General features: G+C 47.5%; 1 protein-coding gene across 4 annotated transcripts in view; it reads right to left on the reverse strand.

Moving 5' to 3' along the window:
* The window catches only part of LOC146041960 (anoctamin-7-like), a 65,652-nt gene that overhangs the window by 33,710 nt on the left and 15,986 nt on the right, over positions 1-15,956 (reverse strand). For all 4 annotated transcript variants that reach the window (XM_083161840.1, XM_083161837.1, XM_083161839.1 and 1 more), the window contains exons 4-14: positions 9,491-9,666; positions 8,698-8,805; positions 8,443-8,579; positions 6,274-6,331; positions 5,619-5,729; positions 3,591-3,756; positions 3,084-3,174; positions 2,899-2,995; positions 2,667-2,810; positions 2,342-2,479; positions 1,113-1,211 (exon numbers count right to left, since the gene is read on the reverse strand). In XM_083161840.1, the coding sequence (XP_083017966.1) occupies positions 1,113-1,211; positions 2,342-2,479; positions 2,667-2,810; positions 2,899-2,995; positions 3,084-3,174; positions 3,591-3,756; positions 5,619-5,729; positions 6,274-6,331; positions 8,443-8,579; positions 8,698-8,805; positions 9,491-9,666 (1,325 nt within the window). The remainder of the gene's footprint in view (positions 1-1,112; positions 1,212-2,341; positions 2,480-2,666; positions 2,811-2,898; positions 2,996-3,083; positions 3,175-3,590; positions 3,757-5,618; positions 5,730-6,273; positions 6,332-8,442; positions 8,580-8,697; positions 8,806-9,490; positions 9,667-15,956) is intronic.

A 15,956-nucleotide genomic window follows, 5' to 3' on the forward strand; every position in this document is an offset into this window, starting at 1 on the left:
TCTCTAGGGGGGATATAACTATCTATCTGGGAGGAATATAACTGTATCTATCTAGGGGGATATATATGTATCTATCTAGGCGGAATATAACTGTATCTATCTAGGGGGATATAACTGTATCTATCTAGGGGGGATATGTATCTATCTAGGGGGGATATAACTGTACCTATCTAGGGGGGATATAACTGTATCTATCTAGGGGGGATATAACTGTATCTATCTAGGGGGGATATAACTATCTCTCTCTAGGGGGGATATAACTGTATCTATCTAGGGTGGATATAACTATCTATCTGGGAGGAATATAACTGTATCTATCTAGGGGGATATAACTGTATCTATCTAGGGATATATAACTGTATCTATCTAGGGGGGAGATAACTGTATCTATCTAGGGGTATATAACTGTATCTATCTACGGGGATATAACTGTATCTATCTGGGAGGAATATAACTGTATCTATCTAGGGGGATATAACTGTATCTATCTAGGGGGAATATAACTGTATCTATCTAGGGGGGATATAACTATCTATCTAGGGGAATATAACTGTATATATCTAGGGGGACTATAACTGTATATATCTAGGGGGAATATAACTGTATCTATCTAGGGGGGATATAACTATCTATCTAGGGGAATATAACTGTATATATCTAGGGGGACTATAACTGTATCTATCTAGGGGGGATATAACTATCTATCTAGAGGAATATAACTGTATATATCTAGGGGGACTATAACTGTATATATCTAGGGGGAATATAACTATCTATCTATGGGGATATAACTGTATCTATCTAGGGGGAATATAACTGTATCTATCTAGGGGGGGATATAACTGTATCTATCTAGTATCTAGGGGAGATATAACTGTATCTATCTAGGGGGGGATATAACTGTATCTATCTAGTATCTAGGGGAGATATAACTGTATCTATCTAGGGGGGGATATAACAATGAAGCTATGTGGGGGGAGATATACCTGTGTATCTATCTAGGGGGGTATATACACCCAGGTAACGTACAGTATCATATTATCTTGCTTCTGCGTTACTGGTATATTCTATGGTAACACTATGTGTATATGTGGCTGTGCCGTGTGTCATACCTGTGTCATGAGGATGCTGTTACCCGTGTGATACATCATCATGCTTACTATCCCGCGGTACATGATAACTGACACAAGGAAGATCATCACCACGCACAGCTGGGGAGAGAGGACTCATTATACCATGACATTATTACACGACTGCTTGTATATCAGACAGTCGCTCCTAAACCAGCAATAATGTAACATGCTGCGGGACGCATTGTGAACGCATCGCAGCCTAGGGCATCCCCCTGCCCCCGCAACCAGGCTCAGGGCCGCCATGTTTTGTCTCACAGCGGCTGTATACGCCTCGTACACAGTCTATACATGCCTGTGCTGTATGGAACGCACCCTCCAAACGCTGCGTCACCACCCACCGCCACCACTCAAACCGTGATCTAATCCTTCCAGGATGCGATGCAGTTTGATCTTTGCGCAGGCGTGCTGTGGTTTCTGCGCATGTGAAAATCAGCAAATTGCAGTTCGCACATATTTTTTGGCCCTCTGCGCGCTCCCTCAGCGTCGCCCATCACATGTTCAGGTCGACGCTACATGATGCTGTTGACATGCCGAGCATTTCGACAATACGAACACGTGAACATTCTCAATATACAAGTGTTCATATATAGCCGACATCACCGGCAGCCCCTATTAACCCTGTGAGTGCCGACGGTGCTGTGACAGATCCTCAGAATATCCACTATAAATGCCAGCGCCGCCCACAGTGACTGTTCATTGTTTGGGGTACAATATTTACCTAAACTTCAATTCATTGACCCGGCCGTACCCGTATTTATTTATACTACAATAACAGTCGCTGTGAGCGGCGCTGGCATTTATAGCGGATATTCAGCGACGTTGACACTCAAAGGGTTAATAAAAACAAAAATCTCCTCATTCGCAGTAAGGCTTCTGTCTGCGAAGCTCAGTCCTCGGTCCGTCCCGTGCCCCCATCTTTACATCTAAATACTCTGCCTTTAACCGAAGGCCCAAAACTTTGCTCTAGATTTAGCATCGTCCACAATGGGTGTTACCCCCGGGTGCGGCTGGAGGGGACAGGTATCAAACCTTGGAGAGAGATAAAGTGGAGACGCTGCCCACCTCAGCCAATGCCTTTATCTATCACTGTCTATAAAATGACAGCTATAAGCTCATTGGCTGCTTTGGGCCACGTCTCTGTCCAAGGCTCGATACGCTTCCCCCTGGGCCACTAATTACACTGGCAGAAGCGGCTGTAGCAGTCTCACCATGATTACAATCACCATAGACCCGGTGAGGATTCGGGAGAGGCGGTCCTTCTCAGGGAAGTATGGTTCCTTCACTCCTGTGACCGGGTTCTGTTCCATCTGAGGAGCCATCGCAGCAAACTCCGGCCGTGGACGTTCCTGGACAGGGGAAGATGAAGGGATTGCGTGAGGATGTCATGACTATCCAATGGTATGTACCTCCTAGGCCTCTGTAGTTACCCCTAGCTGTTAATGTCTCCTCTGCCTTCCTTATCTCAGTCATTAGTGGTCTGTACTTATCACCCCCATGTGGCACCTAGAACCTCACGAGGAGAAGGAGACTTGCCTCATCCTCCTGGTAGTCCATGCAGTCCCAGTGGTGGGCCAGTGTCGCGTTCTTCCTCTTCCAGTACTCCAAGAAACTCACCGCCCAGAAGGACATGAAGATGCTGAAGAACACAGTCCCCGGATGGTCAAACAGATACCCCACCTGAGGAGCACAAGTTACGAGACATGAGGGGGGTCTCCAGGAGAGACACAGGGGTCTCGGGAGCTACGAGCGGCCACAAAGCACCCACCTTGGCCATGGGGCAGATCTCTGAGATGTACCAAGTGTCGCAGGTGTCGCACAATGGGCACATCAGGTATTTATCCTCACTCTGACACACCTCCTGCCTGCAGGGCATAACGTACAGTCCGCTGTTACTCTCTCACCTGTACCAGCCCACGCAGCCATACAAGACATGGCAGCCCCCACACTCACGCTGCGGTGTTACTGCCCATGGTCAGGAGGCCGGAGAGGAAGACGCAGGTGCCGACGACAGCAGCTGGAAGTAACCAGGTCGTGTAGAACCCTAGAGGAGGATGGGCGGACAATGACGTATATCTCCTGACCATAAGCTCTACCTGGCCATTAGCTGGATGCATTGGGACCCCATAACGTGGAGCAGAAACACCTGCAGCTCCCCTGTTGTGTCCATGGTAGGCGTTACTATCATTTAGTACATAGCGCCATCTAGTGTCATCTACATAGTATTACATGTAACTGATGAGTGCATTCTACAGACCCAGTAACCCCATGCGGGTGAGGATTATTAGATACACAGTCAATAGGTCCACCCCTAAACATCAAAAGATATGGGCAACAGGGTAAAAATATTGATATGAAAAATGTAGACACATGAAAAAGTTGTCAGGAACCCCAATTAATGTAACCCATCCACCCGCATGGCTCAGCCTCTCATCTGCAGAACTATAACAGGACACATACCTAACCAGGCAAAGTATATAGCCACCTTCTCCCCGAAATACTCCCGAATGTGGTCCAGCGGCTGATACTTGTACCACTGGGACCACCTTGCCCAGTATCGGTAGAGGATCTGGCGAGGGTTGAGGCTCTCGGGGGCCACCTCGAACTCCGGCATTTCACAAGGGCCCTGTATAGGAAAGGAAGAAAGTCATAGCGAGGAACCTCTCCTGCCCAAACTGTTAGTGCTGGAACGGAGCCCTGCTGGCGTATCCTGACTGCATGGCTTGTCGCACTCCAACACTCACAGTCAGATGTATGCCTTTGGCACCAATGGACAAGCTGTTCCCTGCGGCCCGGTCCAGTGCCAAAACTGGGGACACAGGGATGGGCCAGAGAGGAAGACATTAATAATGGGGCATTTACCCAGTTCCAGAACGGTGGGCCGCTATTACACTTCCTATCATGGGTGAGGCCCAAACAGATAATAAGATTGTACTTGTGATCTACAGGTTCCATTCTTGGTTTGCAAAAGGGATCCGGGGCCCCGTAACAGGATTATTGCCAGGGATCCTCTAAGTGCAGACGGATTCTAGACAATCTTTGTGAGTAACAGTATCAGTAAGTGCTTTATTTCAGCCGAAGGCTAGTACAGTAAGTGCTTTATTTCAGCCGAAGGCTAGTACAGTAAGTGCTTTATTTCAGCCAAAGGCTAGTACAGTAAGTGCTTTATTTCAGCCGAAGGCTAGTACAGTAAGTGCTTTATTTCAGCCGAAGGCTAGTACAGTAAGTGCTTTATTTCAGCCGAATGCTAGTACAGTAAGTGCTTTATTTCAGCCAAAGGCTAGTACAGTAAGTGCTTTATTTCAGCCAAAGGCTAGTACAGTAAGTGCTTTATTTCAGCCGAATGCTAGTACAGTAAGTGCTTTATTTCAGCCAAAGGCTAGTACAGTAAGTGCTTTATTTCAGCCGAAGGCTAGTACAGTAAGTGCTTTATTTCAGCCAAAGGCTAGTACAGTAAGTGCTTTATTTCAGCCAAAGGCTAGTACAGTAAGTGCTTTATTTCAGCCAAAGGCTAGTACAGTAAGTGCCTTATTTCAGCCGAAGGCTAGTACAGTAAGTGCTTTATTTCAGCCGAAGGCTAGTACAGTAAGTGCTTTATTTAAGCCGAAGGCTAGTACAGTAAGTGCTTTATTTCAGCCAAAGGCTAGTACAGTAAGTGCTTTATTTCAGCCGAAGGCTAGTACAGTAAGTGCTTTATTTCAGCCGAAGGCTAGTACAGTAAGTGCTTTATTTCAGCCGAAGGCTAGTACAGTAAGTGCTTTATTTCAGCCGAAGGCTAGTACAGTAAGTGCTTTATTTAAGCCGAAGGCTAGTACAGTAAGTGCTTTATTTCAGCCAAAGGCTAGTACAGTAAGTGCTTTATTTCAGCCGAAGGCTAGTACAGTAAGTGCTTTATTTCAGCCAAAGGCTAGTACAGTAAGTGCCTTATTTCAGCCGAAGGCTAGTACAGTAAGTGCCTTATTTCAGCCAAAGGCTAGTGCAGTAAGTGCTTTATTTCAGCCGAAGGCTAGTACAGTAAGTGCTTTATTTCAGCCGAAGGCTAGTACAGTAAGTGCTTTATTTCAGCCGAAGGCTAGTACAGTAAGTGCTTTATTTCAGCCGAAGGCTAGTACAGTAAGTGCCTTATTTCAGCCGAATGCTAGTGCAGTAAGTGCTTTATTTCAGCCGAAGGCTAGTACAGTAAGTGCTTTATTTCAGCCGAAGGCTAGTACAGTAAGTGCTTTATTTCAGCCGAAGGTTAGTACAGTAAGTGCTTTATTTCAGCCGAAGGCTAGTACAGTAAGTGCTTTATTTCAGCCGAAGGTTAGTACAGTAAGTGCTTTATTTCAGCCAAAGGCTAGTACAGTAAGTGCTTTATTTCAGCCAAAGGCTAGTACAGTAAGTGCTTTATTCCAGCCAAAGGCTAGTACAGTAAGTGCTTTATTTCAGCCAAAGGCTAGTACAGTAAGTGCTTTATTTCAGCCAAGGGTACTTTCTGGCGCCTCTCACCTCATGTAGGGGGAAGGCCGCAGTGTATATCCCATCCTTCAGCATCCGCTCAATGCCAACCTCTGCGTGCTTGCGTTTCCCGTACAGCGTGCGTGATAGGATCTCGTAGAGCTGCATGGCGGAGCAGAAGAGGGGTATCAGGGAATTAGCCATGTGCTCGGGTGGTTCTGTGTAGGGTGGCATCTGTTACTGTAACGTGTCGGGACATTGCAGCAGGTTCCCCCAGCCCATGGAGGTCCGACCGCTCATTACAAAGGGTCACATGTGGGTAATGAGAGAGTTGTATTTAGTAATTATATCTTACGTCCCCTGGAATTGTTATCACCTTAGAGGGCGAAGTAAAACATAAATGTCGACAACATAACTATCTCCCAAAAATATGGTTAGTGTATAATGTATCATAATATTATCTTTTATATATAGTTTTATGTACATTCACTTTTATGGAGTGAGGTCTGTATATAATCACTATTACAGTATATATTATATTTTGATTTATATACTGCACTTTTCTATTATTATATTACGCCTTGCCGTTGTTGTTTCTATTACTATAATTATGCAGCACACATTTCATATTCCACAGTGCAATACCATTATTATTATCATCTCTCCTGAAATAGCGGTCCGCTGGATATCAGACACGGTTACTTACGATGCGGCTTCTCTGAGTATTAGTGAAATACGTGGCGCGACACTCGCTGCCCAGGAACCTGGAAAACACATGGAAATACAATACTGTATATAGAGCAGCATTTACATAATAAACATTAAATTGCCCCCAAAAATTCTCTTACATTCTACACGACGCGATTATAGTTTTGCCTCTGATTGGTGGACAGTTTGTTACGAGACAACTTTGTCTATAATATATTTATTAATACTTCAATCACAAATTTTATTTATTAAAGCTTTGTGTTGTACCACGAGGGTAGTTACCAGGCGCTGCACCGGGGGCTTATCCAATCAAGAAGCAGCAGCAGTTTAAATTAAGGGATAGTCAGTCCCTGAGACATAAACCAAAAAGAAAATAAAGAGGGTAACTGCACTTTTTTGAGGAAGGAAATGAACCAGTAGATTAAACAATTTATTAATTAATAAAAAAATCCTAATAAAATTAGCATGAACATAATTCACATATACATACACTTACATGGCATGCGATTCGTGCCAGCCTCAGTGAATAAACACCACTTTAAATAGAGATGGGTTTTGGGAAAGGCACCGCACTCATCCTGTTTGTGTGTGGATCCTGTTCCTATTGGACACCACTGGACAGTATATTATTTGGGGGGGGGACAGTCTGAGTCACTCACATATCTGCAGGCTGCACTTGAAGTGGTCCCCGTGAAGTTAGCGTGCTGTCCTCAGGTCTCCTTTGTATATCCCCAGTTGGTAATAGCCACTTTTGGGTCCTGGTTCAGGGTCCGTTCAGAGAATTTGTAATCCACATTCCACACTGAAGGAAAGGAGTGGGGGTGCTGTAGGCTAACGCGTTTCGCTGGGGGGCTCCCAGCTTTTTCAAAGGTGCCCTCTCCTTTGCAGGCTTACCTTGGTGCTAAATGGCCCCTAATTGCACCAGCTGTTTTCGTTTGCTCATATATAATGCACCATTATAAAATCAAATTTATTTAATTTCAATAGGAACAGGATCCACACACACAAAAGGATCAGTGCGGTGCCTTTCCCAAGAGGGGGCGTCTGTAAGGATGGGTGTCCGCAAGGGTGGGCATTGGCAAGGATGGGCTTCAGTAAGGGGGAGCTTCCATAAGAGGGAGCATCAGTAAGGGGGAGCGTCAGTAAGGGGAATAGTCGGTAAAGGGGGCATCAATAAGGGGACGCCTCGACAAGAGGGAGTTTATTTGAAAGGGGGTTTCCGCAAGGGTGGGTGTCCACAAGGGTAGGCGTTTGCAAGGGTGGGCATCAGCAAGAGGGAGTGTCAGATAGAGAGAGCGTCAGATAGTAAGCGCATCAGATAGAGAGAGTGTCAGCGAGAGGGAGCGTCAGCAAGAGGGAGTGTCAGATAGAGAGAGCGTCAGATAGTAAGCGCATCAGATAGAGAGAGCATCAGCAAGAGGGAGCGTCAGATAGAGGGAGCGTCAGCAAGAGGGAGCGTCAGATAGAGAGAGCGTCAGATAAAGGGAGCGTCAGATAGAGGGCGCGTCAGCAAGAGGGAGCGTCAGATAGAGAGAGCGTCAGATAGTAAGCGCATCAGATAGAGAGAGTGTCAGCGAGAGGGAGCGTCAGCAAGAGGGAGTGTCAGATAGAGAGAGCGTCAGATAGTAAGCGCATCAGATAGAGAGAGCATCAGCAAGAGGGAGCGTCAGATAGAGGGAGCGTCAGCAAGAGGGAGCGTCAGATAGAGAGAGCGTCAGATAAAGGGAGCGTCAGATAGAGGGCGCGTCAGCAAGAGGGAGCGTCAGATAGAGAGAGCGTCAGCAAGAGGGAGCGTCAGATAGAGAGAGCATCAGTAATGGTGGGCGTCAGTAAGGGGGGCGTCAGTAAGGGGAGCGTCAGATAGAGAAAGCGTCAGCAAGTTGGATCATCAGTAATGGTGGGCATCAGTAAGGGGGAGCGTCAGTAAGGGGAGAGTCAGCAAGGGGGAGCGTCAGTAAGGGGAGAGTCAGCAAGTGAGGTTGGTATGGGGCCCACTGTTCGCTGTGGAAGTGAGGGACCATCACGCCATCACCTGTAGGAGGGAAGGTTCTGGCAGTCACATATTTCCTTATGGCTGGAGAAGGCGGCCGCCATGCGTGGGCAGCAGGGAGTGTGCATCATACGAGTTTATGTGGTCTCCCTGTGTCCCCCATTCTGTCCTGCTCACCTCTGCAGCTTGGATCTGCGGAAGGCACAGGTGTAGTAATCCAGCGGCTTGTTGGGGACACGCTGGTACATGGGGTTTGGGATGAGCAGTCTCTGTAGGAACCTGTCTGAGGTGTTGTTGTCTGGATTGGGCTGAGCCTATGGGAGAAGAGGAAATGTCAGAGGGGTCCCAGTGTCCCACCGCCCAGTGCCCACAGCAGATGACTGGTATGTCCTGAGTGCAATGCTATGGGGAGGTATTTGTGGGGGGCCAGACCTGGAGTGGGGCCCTCATACTCAGCTCCTCCGCGTAGTACACCAGGACCTCCCAGGGGGCGCTGACTTTCAGGTAATGCAGAGACCTCCGCTCACTGAGGGTCTGCTCCTACGGATCAGACAGACGGACATGCGTCAGGAAATGCGTGATACGGATAACTGGGGGAAAGGGATATAATATACAGTATATGGCGGCACAGCTCAGTACACATGCGGGTGACAGTAGGGTATAAAGGGATATAGTATACGGTACAAGGAGGCATGGCTCAGTACACATGTGGGTGACAATAGTGTATAAAGGGATATAGCATACAGTATAAGGAGGCATGGCTCAGTACACATGTCAGTGACAATAGTGTATAAATGGATATAGCATACAGTATAAGGAGGCATGGCTCAGTACACATGTCAGTGACAATAGTGTATAAAGGGATATAGCATACAGTATATGGAGTTATAGCTCAGTACAGATGTGGTTGATATAGGGATAAAGAATGAGGTATATGGAGGTATAGCTCAGTACAGATGTGGTTGGTATCAGTAAATATAGGGATACAGAATGAGGTATATGCAGGTATAGCTCAGTACAGATGTGGTTGGTATCTGTAAATATAGGGTTACATAATTAGGTACATGGAGGTAAAACTCTAGGTATGGTTTGTATTGGTGAATTACAAGATACATAATGATGTATATGGAGGTATAGCTCAGTATAGTTACATAATGAGGAATATGGAGGTATAGCTCAGTACAGATGTGTAATATACTATATAAGAGTATACTGGCAGCCTCACCTTCTCACAGAGCAGTCCAGCTTTCAACAAGTTGCGGTGAAAGCGTCTGCGGAAACTGTCATATGCGGCTTTCCCTCGTCCCCGGCCATGCGTCTCCCTCTGCTCCGCCCCCTGCGCTGCGGTCTTTGTCTTCTGCTTCTTGGAATGAAGTTTCTCTTCCCAAACCAGCACAAAGTCTGCACAGAAGCACAAAATGTACACACAGGACCACAGCATGTACACACAGGAGCACAATATTTACACACAGGAACACAACATGTACACACAGGACCACAGCATGTACACACAGGAGCACAATATTTACACACAGGAACACAACATGTACACACAGGACCACAGCATGTACACACCGGAAGAATATATGTACACACCGGGACACAACCTGTACACACAGGAGCACAACATGTGCACAGAGTGCCACAGCATGTACACACAGGAACACAACATGTACACACAGTAGCACAACATGTACACAACGGAACACAGCATGTGCACACAGGAACAATATATGTACACACAGGACCACAGCATGTACACACAGGAACACAGCATGTACACACAGGAACACAACATGTACACAACGGAACACAGCATGTACACACCGGAACACAACCTGTACACACCGGAACACGGCATGTACACACAGGAACACAACATGTACACACAGTAGCACAACATGTATACACAGTAGCACAACATGTACACACTGGAACACAGCATGTACACACCGGAACACAACCTGTACACACCGGAACACAGCATGTACACACCGGAACACAGCATGTACACACAGGAACACAACATGTACACAACGGAACACAGCATGTACACACCGGAACACAACCTGTACACACCGGAACACAGCATGTACACACCGGAACACAGTATGTACACACAGGAACACAACATGTACACACAGTAGCACAACATGTATACACAGTAGCACAACATGTACACACTGGAACACAGCATGTGCACACCGGAACACAGCATGTACACACCGGAACACAGCATGTACACACAGTGCCACAGCATGTACACACAGGAACACTACATGTACACACAGGAACAATATATGTACACACAGTGCCACAGCATGTACACACAAGAACACTACATGTACACACAGTGCTACAGCATGTACACACAGGAACACTACATGTACACACAGGAACAATATATGTACACACAGTGCCACAGCATGTACACACAGTGCCACAGCATGTACACACCGGAACACAGCATGTACACACAGGAACAGTATATGTACACACAGTGCCACAGCATGTACACACAAGAACACAACATGTACACAACGGAACACAGCATGTACACACTGGAACTCAACCTGTACACACCGGAACACAGCATGTACACACCGGAACACAGCATGTACACACAGGAACAATATATGTACACACAGTGCCACAGCATGTACACACAAGAACACTACATGTACACACAGGAACACAGCATGTACACACAATAACACAGTATGAACACACAGGAACACCACCTGTACACACCGAAACAAAGCATAAAAACATCGGAACACTACATGCACACACAGGAGCACAACGTGTACACACAGGAGCACATGTACATTATAATTCTCAGGATCTGTACCTATGCTGTATGGATGCGCCATGTGCACAGTATCACTCCTCGTGTCCTAACTGTATGCTGGGTGTAACTCTCAGGATCTGTACCTATGCTGTATGGATGCGTCATGTGCACAGTATCACTCCTCGTGTCCTAACTGTATGCTGGGTGTAACTCTCAGGATCTGTACCTATGCTGTATGGATGCGTCATGTGCACAGTATCACTCCTGGTGTCCTAACTGTATGCTGGGTGTAACTCTCAGGATCTGCTCCTATATTGTACGGATGCGTCATGTGCACAGTATCACTACTCATGTCCTAACTGTATGCTGGGTGTAACTCTCAGGATCTGTTCCTATGCTGTATGGATGCGTCATGTGCACAGTATCACTCCTCGTGTCCTAACTGTCTGCTGGGTGTAACTCTCAGGATCTGTACCTATGCTGTATGGATGCGCCATGTGCACAGTATCACTCCTCGTGTCCTAACTGTATGCTGGGTGTAACTCTCAGGATCTGTACCTATGCTGTATGGATGCGCCATGTGCACAGTATCACTACTCATGTCCTAACTGTGGCCCTTATTCTGATTCGCGCGGTACGGCCCGCGTGCGGCCGTACCGCCGATGTTTTCCGTCTGCACATGCGCATGTGCAGGCGAATTCGCCGCACATAACGTTACTACGCCGCAAAGGGGGCGTATAGGGGAGTGAGGGGCTTCATGCCCTCATTTCCCTTTGTATACGCCCCGCGTTTCATGGGCGTTCCCATGCAAACGCGGGGCGTACGCATGCTAATGAGGGCATGACGCAACTCATGGGGGCGGAAAGCTGACGTCGCCGGATGTCAGCTTTCAGCCCCCATACAAGCTACCACACGGACGATTGTCCGTGTGGTCTCAGCTTGCGGGAGCTGCCGGGGCGTGCGGACCTGCCTTCGATGGTCGACGACCATCGAATGCAGGGGGCAGCTCCCACTATGGTGGAGGCGTACGCCTCCACCATTTTTATGCGGATCGCCAGCCGTCCGTGTACGGACGGCCGTGGCGATCCGTAGGGTGGGCGGGGATTCGTCTGGTGCGGTCGGAGCCGCATATGCGGCTCGACCGCACCAACCAGAATAAGGGCCTGTATGCTGGGTGTAACTCTCAGGATCTGCTCCTATGCTGTATGGATGCGCCATGCGCACAATTTCACTCCTCGTGTCCTAACTGTATGCTGGGTGTAACTCTAAGGATCTGTACCTGCTGTATGGATGCGCCATGTGCACAGTATCACTACTCATGTCCTAACTGTATGCTGGGTGTAACTCTCAGGATCTGTACCTATGCTGCATGGATGCGTCATGTGCACAGTATCACTACTCATGTCCTAACTGTACGCTAGGTGTAACTCTCAGGATCTGTACCTATGCTGTATGGATGCGCCATGTGCACAGTATCACTACTCGTGTCCTAACTGTATGCTGGGTGTAACTCTCAGGATCTGCTCCTATGCTGTATGGATGCGCCATGCGCACAGTATCACTACTCATGTCCTAACTGTACGCTGGGTGTAACTCTCAGGATCTGTACCTATGCTGTATGGATGCGCCATGTGCACAGTATCACTCCTCGTGTACTAACTGTATGCTGGGTGTAACTCTCAGGATCTGTTCCTATATTGTACGGATGCATCATGTGCACAGTATCACTACTCGTGTACTAACTGTATGCTGGGTGTAACTCTCAGGATCTGTTCCTATGCTGTATGGATGCGCCATGTGCACAGTATCACTACTCGTGTACTAACTGTATGCTGGGTGTAACTCTCAGGATCTGTACCTATGCTGTATGGATGCGCCATGCGCACAGTATCACTACTCGTGTCCTAACTGTATGCTGGGTGTAACTCTCAGGATCTGTTCCTATGCTGTATGGATGCGCCATGCGCACAGTATCACTCCTCGTGTACTAACTGTATGCTGGGTGTAACTCTCAGGATCTGTACCTATGCTGTATGGGTGCGCCACGTGCACAGTATCACTACTCGTGTCCTAACTGTCTGCTGGGTGTAACTCTCAGGATCTGTTCCTATGCTGTATGGATGCGCCATGTGCACAGTATCACTACTCGTGTCCTAACTGTATGCTGGGTGTAACTCTCAGGATCTGTACCTATGCTGTATGGATGCGCCATGTGCACAGTATCACTACTCGTGTCCTAACTGTATGCTGGGTGTAACTCTCAGGATCTGTACCTATGCTGTATGGATGCGCCATGTGCACAGTATCACTACTCGTGTCCTAACTGTATGCTGGGTGTAACTCTCAGGATCTGTTCCTATGCTGTATGGATGCGCCATGCGCACAGTATCACTCCTCATGTACTAACTGTATGCTGGGTGTAACTCTCAGGATCTGTACCTATGCTGTATGGATGCACCATGTGCACAGTATCACTACTCATGTCCTAACTGTATGCTGGGTGTAACTCTCAGGATCTGTACCTATGCTGTATGGATGCGCCGTGTGCACAGTATCACTACTCGTGTCCTAACTGTATGCTGGGTGTAACTCTCAGGATCTGTACCTATGCTGTATGGATGCGCCATGTGCACAGTATCACTACTCGTGTCCTAACTGTCTGCTGGGTGTAACTCTCAGGATCTGTACCTATGCTGTATGGATGTGCCATGTGCACAGTATCACTCCTCGTGTCCTAACTGTATGCTGGGTGTAACTCTCAGGATCTGTACCTATGCTGTATGGATGCGCCATGTGCACAGTATCACTACTCGTGTCCTAACTGTCTGCTGGGTGTAACTCTCAGGATCTGTACCTATGCTGTATGGATGTGCCATGTGCACAGTATCACTCCTCGTGTCCTAACTGTATGCTGGGTGTAACTCTCAGGATCTGTTCCTATATTGTACGGATGCATCATGTGCACAGTATCACTACTCGTGTACTAACTGTATGCTGGGTGTAACTCTCAGGATCTGTACCTATGCTGTATGGATGCGCCATGTGCACAGTATCACTACTCATGTCCTAACTGTATGCTGGGTGTAACTCTCAGGATCTGTTCCTATATTGTACGGATGCATCATGTGCACAGTATCACTACTCGTGTACTAACTGTATGCTGGGTGTAACTCTCAGGATCTGTACCTATGCTGTATGGATGCGTCATGTGCACAGTATCACTACTCATGTCCTAACTGTATGCTGGGTGTAACTCTCAGGATCTGTACCTATGCTGTATGGATGCGCCATGTGCACAGTATCACTCCTCGTGTCCTAACTGTATGCTGGGTGTAACTCTCAGGATCTGTACCTATGCTGTATGGATGCGCCATGTGCACAGTATCACTCCTCGTGTACTAACTGTATGCTGGGTGTAACTCTCAGGGTCTGTACCTATGCTGTATGGGTGCGCCATGTGCACAGTATCACTACTCGTGTCCTAACTGTCTGCTGGGTGTAACTCTCAGGATCTGTTCCTATGCTGTATGGATGCGTCATATGCACAGTATCACTACTCGTGTCCTAACTGTATGCTGGGTGTAACTCTCAGGATCTGTACCTATGCTGTATGGATGCGCCATGTGCACAGTATCACTTCTCGTGTCCTAACTGTATGCTGGGTGTAACTCTCAGGATCTGTACCTATGCTGTATGGATGCGCCATGCGCACAGTATCACTACTCGTGTCCTAACTGTCTGCTGGGTGTAACTCTCAGGATCTGTACCTATGCTGTATGGATGCGTCATGTGCACAGTATCACTACTCGTGTCCTAACTGTATGCTGGGTGTAACTCTCAGGATCTGTACCTATGCTGTATGGATGCGCCATGCGCACAGTATCACTCCTCGTGTCCTAACTGTATGCTGGGTGTAACTCTCAGGATCTGTACCTATGCTGTATGGATGCGCCATGCGCACAGTATCACTCCTCGTGTCCTAACTGTATGCTGGGTGTAACTCTCAGGGTCTGTACCTATGCTGTATGGATGCGCCATGTGCACAGTATCACTCCTTGTGTACTAACTGTATGCTGGGTGTAACTCTCAGGATCTGTACCTATGCTGTATGGATGTGCCATGTGCACAGTATCACTCCTCGTGTCCTAACTGTATGCTGGGTGTAACTCTCAGGATCTGTTCCTATGCTGTATGGATGCGCCGTGTGCACAGTATCACTCCTCGTGTACTAACTGTATGCTGGGTGTAACTCTCAGGATCTGTACCTATGCTGTATGGATGTGCCATGTGCACAGTATCACTACTCGTGTCCTAACTGTATGCTGAGTGTAACTCTCAGGATCTGTTCCTATGCTGTATGGATGCGTCATGTGCACAGTATCACTACTCGTGTCCTAACTGTATGCTGGTGTAACTCTCAGGATCTGTACCTATGCTGCATGGATGCGCCATGTGCACAGTATCACTTCTCGTGTCCTAACTGTATGCTGGTGTAACTCTCAGGATCTGTACCTATGCTGTATGGATGCGCCATGTGCACAGTATCACTACTCGTGTCCTAACTGTATGCTGGGTGTAACTCTCAGGATCTGTTCCTATGCTGTATGGATGCGCCGTGTGCACAGTATCACTCCTCGTGTACTAACTGTATGCTGGGTGTAACTCTCAGGATCTGTACCTATGCTGTATGGATGTGCCATGTGCACAGTATCACTACTCGTGTCCTAACTGTATGCTGGTGTAACTCTCAGGATCTGTACCTATGCTGCATGGATGCGCCATGTGCACAGTATCACTTCTCGTGTCCTAACTGTATGCTGGTGTAACTCTCAGGATCTGTACCTACTGTATGCTGCATGGATGCGCCATGTGCACAGTATCACTTCTCGTGTCCTAACTG

Source organism: Crinia signifera, chromosome 19 (genome assembly GCF_055691185.1).
Source record: "Crinia signifera chromosome 19, ASM5569118v1, whole genome shotgun sequence".
NCBI classification, from domain to species: domain Eukaryota; kingdom Metazoa; phylum Chordata; class Amphibia; order Anura; family Myobatrachidae; genus Crinia; species Crinia signifera.